The sequence below is a fragment of the Mustela erminea genome, chromosome 4, assembly GCF_009829155.1.
Source record: "Mustela erminea isolate mMusErm1 chromosome 4, mMusErm1.Pri, whole genome shotgun sequence".
NCBI classification, from domain to species: domain Eukaryota; kingdom Metazoa; phylum Chordata; class Mammalia; order Carnivora; family Mustelidae; genus Mustela; species Mustela erminea.
The window spans coordinates 131,718,563-131,734,199 of NC_045617.1; the positions used below are offsets into that span (position 1 = coordinate 131,718,563).

A 15,637-nucleotide genomic window follows, 5' to 3' on the forward strand; every position below is an offset into this window, starting at 1 on the left:
TCTGCCTGACTCACTGCAGCCTTGCCTCCCAATTACTCGGTTCACTACGGGCTTCCTCACTTTCTTCTGTGCCTCAGGGAGAGGGTCCTCCAGCCTCGGTGTTCCTTCCACCGTATGAAATCTGATGTATCTTACAGCTGAGGTATATCTATAAGAGTCAGGACTTTGAAATCTTCAGTGAACACACAATGGCTGTCTGAATCATGGTGCAGGGGTGGGGTAGGGGAGGGATTCTGTTGCTCCTGCAGTTGGTGCAGGGGTGGGGCGTGGGGAGTCTGTTGCTCCTGCAATTGTAGAATGGGCAAAATGAATTTTTTATTGGCTGTAACATTCTTTCATTAATAGTGGCCACAGCCAAACGTTCAAAGTCTAATTATGTCACCAGCAATGTTCTTGGCCTCTTTGGCTCCTTGCAGCTTATGCACAGTGAGAGCTCTACTCCAGGCTATCCTGCAGACAGAAGACATGTTGAAGGTGTACGAAGCCAGACTCACCGAAGAGGAAACCGTGTGCCTGGATCTGGATAAAGTGGAAGCTTACCGCTGTGGACTGAAGGTAAACGGAAGTCACAGTCCGTTATCACAGTGCTCGCGGTTATGGGAAATAATGCAGGACTGCTCAGCGCCCGATCCTGAGGCTTCGGTAACTTTTTAATGAGTCTTGAGGATTCCTGGATTTTGCTGGCCACACATGGTTGACGTTGTCGTTATCTCTAGAACACTTGCTTTCCAGAATGCGCTAGCAGGAACTATGTGCACAGGTAATTTGTGGTGAGATTAGTTTGTGGAATGCAGAGTTAAACATAATTAAACTGGTTTCTTTACGACAGGACTTTTCTTCCTCTTCAAGAACGTTTGTATGTGTTACAATTATTTAGGAATGGAATACAGTATGATATTTAACATTTCTCAAACAAATGAATTTCTCACACTGAATCTTTTGTCAATGGGGTAACATCAGGAACTAGATCATGGACATAAATATTGGAAAATGCAATCAGTGAATATGTCTTCCTGGATTGATTAGCACTTAAAAATACAAGTGTTCCAAGAGATTAACTTGTACTCTTTTCTTTCTCCTTTGACAGAAAATCAAAAATGACTTGAACTTGAAGAAGTCCTTGCTGGCCACCATGAAGACAGAGCTGCAGAAAGCACAGCAGATCCACTCCCAGACCTCACAGCAGTATCCACTCTATGACCTGGATCTGGGCAAGTTCAGTGACAAAGTCACACAGCTGACAGACCGCTGGCAAAAAATAGATAAACAGATAGACTACAGGTGTGCCAACCTCTTTCCCTGCTTTCTTCCCGTTTGCTTGTTCCAAGATAACGTCACTTGAAGTGATCACTGTCAAAGTAGTGGTTTGGTGTGTAAGTTAGGCACAAGGGGCACTCTGTTTTTGGAGGCAACTTTTTTGGAAATGGGAAGTGGGCACATCACAACAGGTGCTTGCATCAAGCCCTAACAGGTGCTTTCCAGTCCCTTAGAAAAAAATGGAAGCCATTGATCAGGTTCTTGTAGGCCCTATGAACTCTTGTTAGGACGGTTGGAAGGAGCAGATGCTTTGAGTGAGTGTTCTTCGGAAATTTAAGAAAATTGTGTCTTCTACCCCCTCATTCCAAATGAGGATTTAAAAGTATCCTGAATTTTGATGTCGTTCCTTTTAGTAACTACTTTTTAAAAATATCTTTATTGACTAAAAAAGAACACAGCCATCTTTATTGATAGCTAGTTCACATGTCACACAATTCCCCACTGGCAGTGTACAGTCTAGTGAATTTTAGTGCATCAGAAGGGCATCACCATTACCACAATCTACATCTACAACATGTTCTTTACCCTAAGAAAAAAAAGCTCTGTTCCCATTAGTAGTCATTTCCTGTTACCTCCCAACCCTTTGGCCCCAAGCAACCACCCGTCTTCCCTCTGTCTCTGTATATTTGCCTGTTCTAGACATTTTGTAGGAATGCACTCAGCCCATATGTGGTCCTTTTTGACTGTTTTTCCCCGCTCATCATAATGTTTTCAAGGTTCCTCCGTGGGGCAGCATGTCTCCGTACTTCATTCCTTTTTATGGTTGAATAATATTTTATTGTACGGCTGTACCACATTTTATTTATTCCTTCATCCTTCGATAATTTTTGGCTATCATGAAAGATGTCCCAAGGAACATTCATGGATAACTTTTTGTATGGGTGCATGTTTCCAGTTCTGAGCATGTAACAGGTGGAATTACTGGGCAATAACGTGTGATATCATGTGATAACTCTTAAATACTTTCAGGAAAGGTAGCATTGGTTTAATAATTTTATTCTTTCTGTTTCCTCCAGACTGTGGGACCTCGAGAAACAAATCAAGCAACTGAGGAATTACCGTGATAACTATCAGGCTTTCTGCAAGTGGCTCTATGATGCTAAACGCCGCCAGGATGCCTTGGAATCCATGAAGTTTGGTGACTCCAACACAGTCATGCGATTTTTGAATGAGCAGAAGGTACAAGCCAGTATGTCATTCCCTTAGAGAACACTGCATGTAAGCTGTATTTTCCTCTGGTTTTCTCAGCAGTACCTAGGTTCGAAAGGGTATTTAATAATATTACTAGTTCATCTTGTGACTGGCTGGCAGATGGCCCAAAGGAAAAATAATCGAGATACTTACAAAGAAATCAATTATTAACTAGAAATAATGTAACATTATAGTAAAGTATCTTTATAAGTTGAGTCCTTAGGATCAGAGAAGAGCACAGATTAGAAAGCTTCCTCTTAGAGAAAAAAAAAGTGACAATTGTGCTTCTTTTTGCTGAAGAGAAAACACCCTCATCTCCTAAGGTTTAGCTGTGAGAATGTGAGGAAACTGAGGGAAAACAGTTGTTTAGCCATGTAATAATATTTATATAAAATTATTTGTACACTTTGTTGTTTATAAATATTTTATTTTTTGTATAGAACTTGCATAATGAAATATGTGGGAAACGAGACAAATCAGAAGAAGTGCAAAAAATTGCCGAACTTTGTGCTAATTCAATTAAGGTATGCTGGTTTCACAAAGAATGTTGGCATTTCATCAGGAATAATATTAACTGTGTTTACTTCAGCAGCACATGGACTGGAATTGGAATAAGACAGAATATTAGCATGGCTCTTGCACAGGGATGACATGCAAATTTGTGAAGTGTTCCATATATTAAAAATCTATACTATTAACTGCATTATTTTCTTATTTACTTTAAAGTGAGCATACCTCTTTTTTTAAATTTTAAAGATTTCTTTTTTTTTTTTTTTTTTAGAGAGCATACACACATATGCACATGCTTGAGCAGGGGGAAGGGCAAAGGGAGAGGGAGAGAGAGAATCCCAAGCAGACTCCAGGCTAAGCACAGAGCTTGATGTGGCGCTCGATCTCATGACTCTGAGATCATGACCCGAACCAAAATCAATACTCAGATACTTAACCAACTGAGCCACCCCAGCGCCCCAAAAACTATAAACTTCTTGAGGATAGCAATTAGGCTTTCATGTAGTCTTTCCTGAACAGACCATAAAAATTTGTTAGCCTTTACCTTGAATTCACTGCACATGGGCAACATCTGTGGGGGTGGGTTGGTCTTCATTCTTTACACTGGTAGTATGTGTAAGAATCTTTGTTTAGGATATAAACATGTACCATTTGGTTTAATAATGTAATATTAGCTACTTGGACACTATCCGTACATGATAGCCTCTGGGGTTGGTCATTAGAAATACAGCTTGTGATTAAAAACCATGCAACTGTAGCTGTCAGTGACTTGTTTGGGTCCATTAGGTATGTTTATCTTAAATTTTTTATTTGGCAGGATTATGAACTCCAGCTGGCATCATACACCTCAGGCTTGGAAACTCTCCTGAACATACCTATCAAGAGAACCATGGTCCAGTCTCCCTCTGGGGTGATTCTGCAAGAGGTAGATATGTCATTACCTGTTTCCTAGTTGTCTCCCCTACATCTTTTTTCCCTGTCCCCTTCCTATCTTCCCTGCAGACCCCGAATTCAACGTTTGTTCCAGGGGATCCACTCAAAACAGGTTTAAAAGCAGTTTATGCTCCCTTAGTGTAGGTCATCAATATGTGATGCATTTTAGGAAATGTCAGTGGAAGTCTGAATCTAGAGTTTATATGCTAGAATCTTTGCAGGACCTGGGCTAAAATTCTAGGCTTAATGAGGGAGGCTCTTAACAAGTGGAAAATGTCTAGCAGATTTTTAAAAGACAGCTTCTTCCCAAAGACATCGGAGAGCATCACTGGTCAGATGGCTTCAGAGAAACACCCTAGGGTTGTGAGGTTGGAATACAATATTATCAGCCCTTGGTTGTACCTCTAGATTTTGGAATTAGCACACATGAACAAGGGGAGTTCTCTCTTTAAATGATCATTTCAATTTTCAATTAAAATTCCTTTCACTCCTTTTTTTGCAAGGCTGCAGATATCCACGCTCGGTACATAGAACTACTTACAAGGTCTGGAGACTACTATAGATTCTTAAGTGAGATGCTGAAGAGTTTGGAAGATCTGAAGGTAATTTACTTACTTGACTTCCTTGGAGGATCAGAAAAGAAAACGGAATAGAACTTATTATTATTGCCTGATTATAATCTGGATTTGGACACACTCACTGTAAACACTCACTGGTACATAGTTTGTTCATAAGTCAGGTGTGAGTTCTGTGATCTGGGATGCGGCTATGAATGGAGTTAGGTAATATTTATAAAATTCTAGCTACTTTACCTTACAAAAAAAGACAGTAATTTCCTTTATTGTTTGGTTAAGGGATTTGCTTTATTTACTTCGTTCGTGTGTGTGTTCAGTTAAGGAAGAGAATGTCCTGGATTGGCTGGATTTGGAATTTTTATGTTGAGTAATTGTTTCATTTACTTCTCATTTCTTTTTTGACTTTTTAAATTATTATTATTTTTTAAAATAATTTTTTATTTTTATTATTTTTTTAATAAACATATAATGTATTTTTATCCCCAGGGGTACAGGTCTGTGAATCGCCAGGTTTACACACTTCACAGCACTCACCATAGCACATATCCTCCCCAATGTCCATAACCCCACCCCCCTTCTCTCAGCCCCCCTCCCCCCAGCAACCCTCAGTTTGTTTTGTATGATTAAGAGTCACTTATGGTTTGTGTCCCTCCCAATCCCATCTTGTTTCATTTATTCTTCTCCTACCCCCTTAACCCCCCCATGTTGCATCTCCACTTCCTCATATCAGGGAGATCATATGATAGTTGTCTTTCTCTGATTGACTTATTTCGCTAAGCATGATACTCTCTAGTTCCATCCACGTCGTCACAAATGGCCAAATTTCATTTCTTTTGATGGCTGCATAGTATTCCATTGTGTATATATACCACATCTTTTTTATCCATTCATCTGTTGATGGACGTCTAGGTTCTTTCCATAGTTTGGCTTACTCCTCATTTCTAATACACACATTGAGTTTCTATGGAAACTTTCTACCTTGAAAGAGAGGAAACATAATTCGTGAAACCCCAAGCTTTTGATCTTGGAAGAGATGGGCTCACTTACAGACGAGGCAGGGGAAACTCAGGGTGTTGTATTATTTGCTAAGATCGTACAGATGGTTGATGGAAGAATTATGATGAAAATAGAGATCTCATGAATTTTTGTGTAGTAGCTCAGTCTGTATGTGTGCTTCTGTGTGTGTGTAGTGTGTGTGTGTGCCCACGTGCAGGTGTGTCAAGAGAAAGGAGACCCCAGGATGGGCTGGGAGGGGTGGTGACGAGCAGTTTCTTACAACGGGAGATGTTTTTCTTTCAACCTAATTTCTGCTTTTACTTCCCCAGCTGAAAAATACCAAGATCGAAGTTTTGGAAGAGGAGCTCAGGTTGGCCCGGGATGCCAACTCTGAAAACTGCAACAAGAACAAATTCCTGGATCAGAACCTGCAGAAATACCAGGCGGAATGTTCCCAGTTCAAAGCCAAGCTCGTGAGCTTGGAGGAGCTGAAGAGGCAAGCGGAGCTGGATGGAAAGTCCGCGAAGCAAAACCTGGACAAGTGCTACGGTCAAATAAAAGAGCTGAATGAGAAGATCACTCGGCTGACTTACGAGATTGAAGACGAGAAGCGGAGGAGGAAGGCGGTGGAAGACAGGTTTGACCAGCAGAAGAGTGACTATGACCAGCTGCAGAAGGCCAGGCAGTGTGAGAAGGAGAGCCTGGGCTGGCAGAAGATGGAGTCTGAGAAAGCCATCAAGGAGAAGGAGTACGAGATAGAGAGGTTGAGGGTTCTTCTGCAGGAGGAGGGCGCCCGGAAGAGAGAATATGAAAATGAGCTGGCAAAGGTAAGAAACCACTATAATGAGGAGATGAGTAATTTAAGGAACAAGTATGAAACAGAGATTAACATTACGAAGACCACCATCAAGGAGATCTCCATGCAGAAGGAGGACGATTCCAAAAACCTGAGGAACCAGCTTGACCGCCTCTCGAGGGAAAACCGCGACCTGAAGGATGAGATCGTCCGGCTCAACGACAGCATCCTGCAGACCACGGAGCAGCGGCGGCGGGCGGAGGAGGACGCCCTGCAGCAGAAAGCCTGCGGCTCCGAGATGCTGCAGAAGAAGCAGCACCTGGAGCTGGAGCTGAAGCAGGTCCTCCAGCAGCGCTCCGAGGACAACGCTCGACACAAGCAGTCCCTGGAGGAGGCGGCGAAGACCATCCAGGACAAGAACAAGGAGATCGAGAGACTCAAAGCCGAGTTTCAGGAGGAGGCCAAGCGCCGCTGGGAGTATGAGAATGAACTGGCAAAGGTAAGGAACAGTTACGATGAGGAGATCATCAGCTTGAAGAACCAGTTCGAGACGGAGATCAACATCACCAAGACCACCATCCACCAGCTCACCATGCAGAAGGAGGAGGACACCAGCGGCTACCGAGCCCAGATTGACGCCCTCACCCGGGAGAACCGGAGCCTGTCCGAGGAGGTGAAGCGGCTGAAGGACACGCTGGCCCAGACCACGGAGACGCTCCGGAGGGTGGAGGAGAGCGCCCAGCAGCAGAAGGCCACCGGCACCGAGGTGTCGCAGAGGAAGCAGCAGCTGGAGATCGAGCTGCGCCAGGTCACCCAGATGCGCACGGAGGAGAGCCTGCGCTACAAGCAGTCTCTCGACGATGCCGCCAAGACGATCCAGGACAAAAACAAGGAGATAGAAAGGCTCAAACAGCTGATCGACTCAGAAACCAGCGCACGGAAGTGCCTGGAGGAGGAGAACGCGAAGCTGCAGAGGACCCAGTATGAGCTGCAGAAAGCCAACAGCAGCGCCGCCGAGACTATCGGGAAGCTGAAGCTGCAGGAGCAGGAGCTCTCGCGGCTGCGGATCGACTACGAGAGGGTGTCCCAGGAGAGGAGCGTAAAGGACCAGGACATCTCGCGGTTCCAGAGCTCCCTGAAGGACCTGCAGCTGCAGAAGCAGAAGGTGGAAGACGAGCTGGCCCGGCTGCGGAGGACCGCCTGCGAGGACTCGTCCAAGAGGAAGAAGCTGGAGGAGGAGCTGGAAGGCATGAGGCGGTCCCTGAAGGAGCAGGCGATCAAGATCACCAGCCTGACGCAGCAGCTGGAGCAGGCGTCCATCGTGAAGAAACGCAGCGAGGACGACCTGCGGCAGCAGAGGGACGTGCTGGAGGGCCACCTGCGGGACAAGCAGCGGACGCAGGAGGAGCTGAGAAGGCTCTCCGGCGAGGTGGAGGCCCTCCGGCGGCAGCTGCTCCAGGAGCAGGACAACGTCAAGCAGGCTCACCTGAGGAACGAGCACTTCCAGAAGGCGATCGAGGACAAGAGCCGGAGCTTGAACGAGAGCAAAATCGAAATCGAGAGGCTGCAGTCTCTCACGGAGAACCTGACCAAGGAGCACCTGATGCTGGAGGAGGAGCTTCGGAACCTGCGGCTGGAGTACGACGACCTCAGGAGGAGCCGGAGCGAGGCGGACAGCGACAAAAACACTACCATCTCCGAGCTCCGGAGCCAGCTCCAGCTGAGCAACAGCCGGACCCTGGAGCTGCAGGGGCTCATTAATGATTTACAGAGAGAGAGGGAAAATTTGAGACAGGAAATTGAGAAATTCCAAAAGCAGGCTTTAGAGGTACTCACAAATATTTGATCACAGCTTCACTGTCTTTTAAATCCTTCGCTCTTCTTCCAGCTGGTCTCGGCCATGCTCCTGCTCCCGGGATTGGATACTCCCGGACTCTCTGCTTTTTCTGCCGTTTGCCGCGCTGCTCCCTGTCGTAACCCAGGCCACTGCTCTGCCCTAGTGTAATTTCAGTGCCGTGTGCCCTTCTCTGCTCCCCTTGCTTTGATGCCCCTCTGAGTGGAACCGCTGTCTGGCCATGCCTTTCGAACATTAGCGGGGGTGTAACAGCCAGAGTTTGTCTTCTGAACGGTCCACTCTATTTTCTAGAAGATAGCTCTTCACTTAATGAGCTCTAACCTGCATTTTTCATGAAGGTTTCTGATAAAAGCCATATTAAAGGGGCTTAAAAATCACCTTTTCTTTTTTGCTTACGTGCTTTTTCTGCATGCATTATCCAATTCTCTTTTGATCATTATTCAAATCTATTTTGATCACCACCCTAATATGTTTCTTTTTGTTTGCCTTTTCTTCTTTTAACCCCTAATTTACAAATACCTTCTTTAAGTTCTAATATGATTGGCTTCTGTAGACAATATTTGTGTGGGGCTGGGTGTGGGGTGTGCATATGTCCGTAGATTTATTTTGCTTTATTAAATATGTTAGTGTAGATGTAACAGGTGGGATGTAGGTGTGAGCAGGTGTGATGACCGGGAAACAAAACCCCCTATATTTTTTCAAACCGTAATTCCTGTTAAGAACAAGAGAGGTCTACAGCTTCTCCTAGTTCCTTCTAAAACAATAGTAAGTATGAAGCCATTTATCAAAGTGGCAACCTATATTTACGGAATTTATTTTTTTGTGAATTTATAATATAAAATAGCAGTATATCCAGGGAACACAGAGGAAGGGAAAATAAGTAAACAAGTTTTTTTTTTAAATGTAGGAAATAGATTGAATTATGATCATCATATGATACAATCACAACATTATTTCTTCCCATTTCTCTCTTTTTAAATTGCAGGCATCGAACAGGATTCAGGAATCCAAGAACCAGTGCACTCAGGTGGTGCAGGAAAGGGAGAGCCTTCTGGTGAAGATCAAAGTTCTGGAGCAGGACAAGAGCCGTCTGCAGAGGCTGGAGGATGAGCTCAACCGCCTGAAAACAGCGCTGGAGGCGGAAAGCAGGCTGAAGCAGCGCCTGGAGTGCGAGAAGCAGCAGATCCAGAATGACCTCAACCAGTGGAAAACCCAGTACTCCCGCAAGGAAGAGACCATTAGGAAGATCGAGTCGGAGAGAGAAAAGAGCGAGAGGGAGAAGAACAGCTTCCGGAGCGAGATCGAGAGACTGCAGGCCGAGATCAAGAGGATCGAGGAGCGGTACAGGCGCAAGCTGGAGGACTCCACCAGGGAGACGCAGTCGCAGCTGGAAACGGAGCGCTCCCGCCTTCAGAGGGAGATCGACAGGCTCAAGCAGCGTCCCTACGGCTCCCACCGAGAGACCCAGACTGAGTACGAGTGGACCGTCGACTCCTCCAAGCTGGTGTTCGATGGACTGAGGAAGAAGGTGACGGCCATGCAGCTCTACGAGTGCCAACTGATTGACAAAACAACCTTGGACAAACTGTTGAAGGGGAAGAAGTCCGTGGAAGAGGTTGCCTCTGAAATCCAACCTTTCCTTCGGGGTGCGGGAGCCATCGCCGGAGCATCTGCTTCCCCGAAGGAGAAGTATTCCCTGGTGGAGGCCAAGAGGAAGAAGTTAATCACCCCAGAATCCACAGTCATGCTCCTGGAGGCCCAGGCAGCTACAGGCGGTATAATCGACCCCCACAGGAACGAGAAGCTGACTGTGGACAACGCCATCGCTCGGGACCTCATCGACTTCGATGACCGCCAGCAGATATACACAGCAGAGAAAGCCATCACTGGTTTTGACGACCCGTTCTCCGGCAAGACGGTCTCTGTTTCGGAAGCCATCAAGAAAAACCTGATCGACAGAGAAACCGGAATGCGCCTGCTGGAAGCCCAGATTGCTTCAGGGGGTGTGGTGGACCCCGTGAATAGTGTCTTTTTGCCAAAAGATGTAGCGTTGGCCCGTGGGCTGATTGACAGAGATTTGTATCGGTCCCTGAATGATCCCCGAGATAGTCAGAAAAACTTTGTGGATCCAGTCACCAAAAAGAAAGTCAGTTACATGCAACTGAGGGAACGCTGCAGAATCGAACCACACACGGGGCTGCTCTTGCTGTCGGTACAGAAGAGAAGTATGTCCTTCCAAGGAATCAGACAACAGGTGACCGTCTCTGAGCTGGTGGATTCCGGTATACTGAGACCATCCACTGTAAACGAACTGGAATCAGGTCAGATTTCCTATGATGAGGTTGGCGAGAGAATTAAAGACTTCCTTCAGGGTTCAAGTTGCATAGCAGGCATATACAATGAGACCACGAAGCAGAAGCTTGGCATTTATGAGGCCATGAAGATTGGCTTGGTCCGACCTGGTACTGCCCTGGAGTTGCTGGAAGCCCAAGCAGCCACTGGCTTTATAGTGGATCCTGTCAGCAACTTGCGGTTACCGGTGGAGGAAGCCTACAAAAGAGGCCTGGTGGGTATTGAGTTCAAAGAGAAGCTCCTGTCTGCAGAACGAGCCGTCACTGGGTACAATGATCCCGAAACAGGAAACATTATCTCTTTGTTCCAAGCCATGAACAAGGAACTCATTGAAAAGGGCCACGGCATCCGTTTATTGGAAGCACAGATCGCGACGGGCGGCATCATCGACCCGAAGGAGAGCCATCGTTTGCCGGTTGACATGGCCTACAAGAGGGGCTACTTTAATGAGGAGCTCAGTGAGATTCTGTCAGATCCAAGTGATGATACGAAAGGGTTTTTTGACCCCAACACCGAAGAGAATCTTACGTATCTGCAGCTGAAAGAACGGTGCATCAAGGATGAGGAGACAGGGCTCTGTCTCCTGCCCCTGAAGGAGAAGAAGAAGGAGGTGCAGACGTCACAGAAGAACACTCTGAGGAAGCGTAGAGTGGTCATTGTTGACCCAGAGACCAACAAGGAGATGTCCGTTCAGGAGGCCTACAAGAAGGGCCTGATAGATTATGAAACTTTCAGAGAACTGTGTGAGCAGGAGTGTGAGTGGGAAGAAATAACCATCACTGGATCGGATGGCTCCACCAGGGTGGTCCTGGTCGACAGGAAGACAGGCAGTCAATATGATATCCAAGACGCCATTGACAAGGGCCTCATTGACAGGAAGTTCTTCGATCAGTACCGATCCGGCAGCCTCAGCCTCACTCAGTTTGCTGATATGATCTCCTTGAAAAACGGTGTTGGCAACAGCAGTGGGATAGGGGGTGGTGTCAGCGATGAGGTTTTCAGCAACTCCCGACATGAGTCAGTGAGTAAGATTTCCACCGTCTCCAGTGTCAGGAACATAACCATCCGGAGCAGCTCTCTGTCTGACCCGCTGGAAGAATCGAGCCCCATTGCAGCCATCTTTGACACAGAAAACTTGGAGAAGATCTCCATCACGGAAGGAATCGAGCGGGGCATCGTCGACAGCATCACGGGTCAGAGGCTTCTGGAGGCGCAGGCCTGCACGGGCGGCATCATCCACCCAACCAGCGGTCAGAAGCTGTCACTTCAGGACGCAGTCTCCCAGGGCCTGATCGACCAAGATATGGCCACCAGGCTGAAGCCCGCTCAGAAAGCCTTCATCGGCTTTGAAGGTGTGAAGGGAAAGAAGAAGATGTCAGCCGCAGAGGCAGTCAAAGAAAAATGGCTCCCCTACGAGGCAGGTCAGCGCTTCCTGGAGTTCCAGTACCTCACTGGGGGCCTTGTTGACCCGGAAGTGCATGGGAGGATAAGCACGGAAGAAGCCATCAGGAAGGGGTTCATCGACGGCAGAGCCGCTCAGAGGCTGCAGGACACCAGCAGCTATGCCAAAATCCTGACCTGCCCCAAAACCAAATTAAAAATATCCTATAAGGATGCCATGAATCGCTCCATGGTGGAAGATATCACTGGCCTTCGCCTTCTGGAGGCTGCCTCTGTTTCATCTAAGGGCTTGCCTAGCCCCTATAACATGTCTTCTGCCCCAGGCTCCCGCTCTGGATCCCGCTCCGGCTCTCGCTCTGGATCCCGCTCTGGCTCTCGCTCTGGTTCCCGCAGTGGGTCCCGGAGAGGAAGCTTTGATGCGACCGGGAATTCCTCCTACTCTTACTCCTACTCCTTCAGCAGTAGCTCTATTGGGCACTAGTAGTCAGTTACTTGCTATTTTCTTGGGTTCGTTTACGTGAATGTTCACTTTATTAAATACTTTACTAGAAGAAGACCTAGTGCTTGCAGTATAGTGATAGAACTTTCTGTGATTCTGAGATATAACCCTGGTTGAAATCAAGTAGTAAAGGCTGTTCTGGCTTTTTATCTTCTTAGCTCACCCGAAGTACGTAATATGCTGAGTGTAGTACGTATGATGTGGTAATCAGTTGTAAGGATAGCACAAATTGAATCTAGAGTTTGTTCCTTCCGTGTTTAGATTTTTGATTGATGCTTGTACTCTTTTAGCCTATAGTATGTATTTCTGTTCTTGGAGATGAAATTACGCTGATCATGGTTATTTTAGTCCTCATTCTGTTTCATCTAAATGCTTCCATTTTTCTGTATTAGGAGAAAATTACCCCTCCCATTCTCCCTAGAATACTCCACCGCAAACCCAAACATTTTGGAATAAGTCTCCTTTAGTTTTAGATTGTGGATTGTGTAACCTATATGCTCTTAAATGCACCCATTTGGTTTGGCATTAATTTGACTATACGTGCATGATAGCAGCAATCTTTGCTTCTCTTTGGCCAAAGTTTTCTGTTTATTTTGCTCGTCATTTACTATGTACTTTAAAAAGGTGTCTTTATGAAGTTTGCTATTCTGGCAATAAACTTTTAGACTTTTGAAGTTTTTGAGTTTTGATTTCGTATGTCTGTACACCCAAGGTATTTATCAGCATCTTTTATTAATTATGTTAAATTATTTCTAAAACCCTCTGTTTACTAAATACTTATTAAGAAAGACCATTAGGGCACCTGGGTGGCTAGGTTGGTTAAACAGCTGCCTTCAGGTCAGGTCATGATCCTAGGGTCCTGGGATCGAGTCCCATATCTGGCTCCCTGCTCAGTGGGGAGCCTCTCCCTCTGTCTGCCGCTCTGCCTACTTATGCTCTCTCTCTCTCTGGCAAATAAATAAATAAATAAATATTTTAAAAGAAAGATTTAAAAAAAAAGACCAATGAAAAAAACTATTTTAGTTCTGAATTCTTGCGGGAAGCTGGTCTTTTGTTGTTTATTCAACATCTCTCAAGTGCCTGTTGTGTGCCAAGCAGTGTACAGAGGTCAGGTTACAGATCAATGCCCCGTTCTTGTTTATTCTGGACAATAAGTTCTAAGGAGCATGGGCAAAAGTCACCATAATCCCATTAAAAAAAAATGAAGTGGCTCAGATTCCATTCGGGTATTTTCCAAATACATGGGGTTTCATTTTGTCCCCTAAGAGGAAAGAATTGTCATCGAATCTATAAAAACAAGTCCTGAAGAGTTCTTGACTCTCTGTTGAAGGACAGTGAGATATAAACCTATTCTCTGTATCAAAGAGAAACTTTTGAAATTCAGACATTTGTCGTTAAATCAATACTTACTACGTCTAGGATTAGGCTAGGTACTATGAGGATTCAACAGAATTTATGAGCCACCTGACTTCAAGACATTTGCAGTCTGGGTGGGGACAGGAGACACATATAAAGCAATCAGAGGGACAACTTTCCTATATCAGCAGTATGTATTAATATACTCAAACATTTTTGTATTGTGTTATGTTAGTCACCATACAGTATGTCATTAGTTTCTGATGCAGTGTTCCAAGATTCATTGTTTATGTAAACACCCAGTGCTCCATGCAACACGTGCCCTCCTTAATACCCACCACCAGGCTCACCAACCTCCCATCCCCCTCCCTTCCAAAACCCTCAGTTTGTTTCTCAGAGTCCACAGTCTCTCATGGTTCGTCTCCTCCTCCAATTCCCCCCCCCAATTCACTTTTCGCTTCCTTCTCCTAATATTCTCCATGTTATTCCTTGTGCTCCACAAGTAAGTGAAACCATATGGTAATTTACTTTCTCTACTTGACTCAAACATTTTATAGTATAGGTGAGAAAATAGGAAAACAAATGAGTTGCTAATTGTGAAGAACAAAAAAGATCATATGTAAGATAGTACTTAAAATCTTGGGGGCTGGGGTGCCTGGGTGGCTCAGTGGGTTAAGCCGCTGGCTTCGGCTCAGGTCATGATCTCAGGGTCCTGGGATCGAGTCCCGCATCGGGCTCTCTGCTCAGCAGGGAGCCTGCTTCCTCCTCTCTCTCTGCCTGTCTCTCTGCCTACTTGTGATCTCTCTCTGTCAAATAAATAAATAAAATCTTTAAAAAAAAATTAAAAAAAAAATCTTGGGGGCCTTGGGGACTTTGGGTGAAAAACAGCATTCATTTCCTCCTCCTGTTCTTCTCCTTGCTCCCCTCCCAAGCTGGAGGACTTGTAATTAACTTCATTCAGTAAGTATTAAGCTCTGTGTGCTACACATTGTGCCAGAAGCTATGAATCCCATGATAGAAACACATGGTGCAAAAATAGCCCTCGTAATATAAAAGGGAGAGGGAGATTTGTGGTAAATGCTGTGTTGAGCAAAATGAAGGAATATCTTCAGGCTAGAGCTAGGAAGCTGTATCAGTCAGCTTGGGCTGCCACAACAAGATGCCACAGACTATGTGACTTAAATTCATTTTCTCATAGTTTCAGAAGCTAGAAGGTTGGTTGCTGGTGAAAGCTCTCTTTCTGGGTGGTAGGCAGTAAGGGGCAGGGAAGGAGCTCCTGTATGTCTTCCTTGTCTTAGAAGGGCTTTAGTTTTATCACATTAGAGCCCCATCTTTATTACCTCATTCAACTTTAATTACCTCTATATAGTCCCTATGTCCAAATACAGTCACACTGGAGGTTAGGGCTCCAGTGTATGTACTGGGATGGGGGTGGGGATAGCACACAATTCAGCCTATAATAGGGGCCTAATCTAGAATGGGTCAGAAGTTCTCCCTGGAAAAATGGTGATTAAACAGATTAATAAGGGGCACCTGGGTGGCTCAATTGGCTAAACATTTGCCTTCAGCTCAGGTCATGGTCCCAGGGTCTTGGGATCGAGCCCCACTTCGGGCTCCCTGCTCAGTGGGGAGCCTGCTTCTCCCTCTGCACTCCCCCTGCTTGTACTCTCTCTCTGTCAAATAAATAAAATCTTTAAAAAAGTAAAAAAAAAAAATTAAACATCAGTGTAAAGCAGTTCTTCAGGTTGAAAGAGTATACCCCCAGGCTTTTGCCCAAGTTGTCATAGGCTGTGTCCTGAAGAGAGGACATCCTTGACCTTGGCTAATTTTTTTAAATGATTTGACAGCACAAGCAG

At 45.5% G+C, this 15,637-nt stretch overlaps 1 protein-coding gene and 1 non-coding gene across 4 annotated transcripts in view; both read left to right on the top strand.

Moving 5' to 3' along the window:
- The window catches only part of DSP (desmoplakin), a 45,542-nt gene extending 32,443 nt beyond the window's left edge, over positions 1-13,099 (top strand). For 2 of the 3 annotated variants that reach the window (XM_032341054.1, XM_032341056.1), the window contains exons 17-24: positions 417-555; positions 1,088-1,281; positions 2,334-2,496; positions 2,949-3,032; positions 3,836-3,943; positions 4,455-4,553; positions 5,852-8,146; positions 9,159-13,099. In XM_032341054.1, coding sequence (XP_032196945.1) covers positions 417-555; positions 1,088-1,281; positions 2,334-2,496; positions 2,949-3,032; positions 3,836-3,943; positions 4,455-4,553; positions 5,852-8,146; positions 9,159-12,407 — 6,331 coding nt within the window. In that variant the 3' untranslated portion in view covers positions 12,408-13,099. The remainder of the gene's footprint in view (positions 1-416; positions 556-1,087; positions 1,282-2,333; positions 2,497-2,948; positions 3,033-3,835; positions 3,944-4,454; positions 4,554-5,851; positions 8,147-9,158) is intronic. The other variant, XM_032341057.1, reaches the window with a different exon arrangement.
- Positions 3,085-3,189, top strand: LOC116589582. The gene has a single exon (XR_004285351.1). It is a non-coding gene; the product is annotated as a U6 spliceosomal RNA (small nuclear RNA).
- Positions 13,100-15,637: the final 2,538 nt, after the last annotated feature.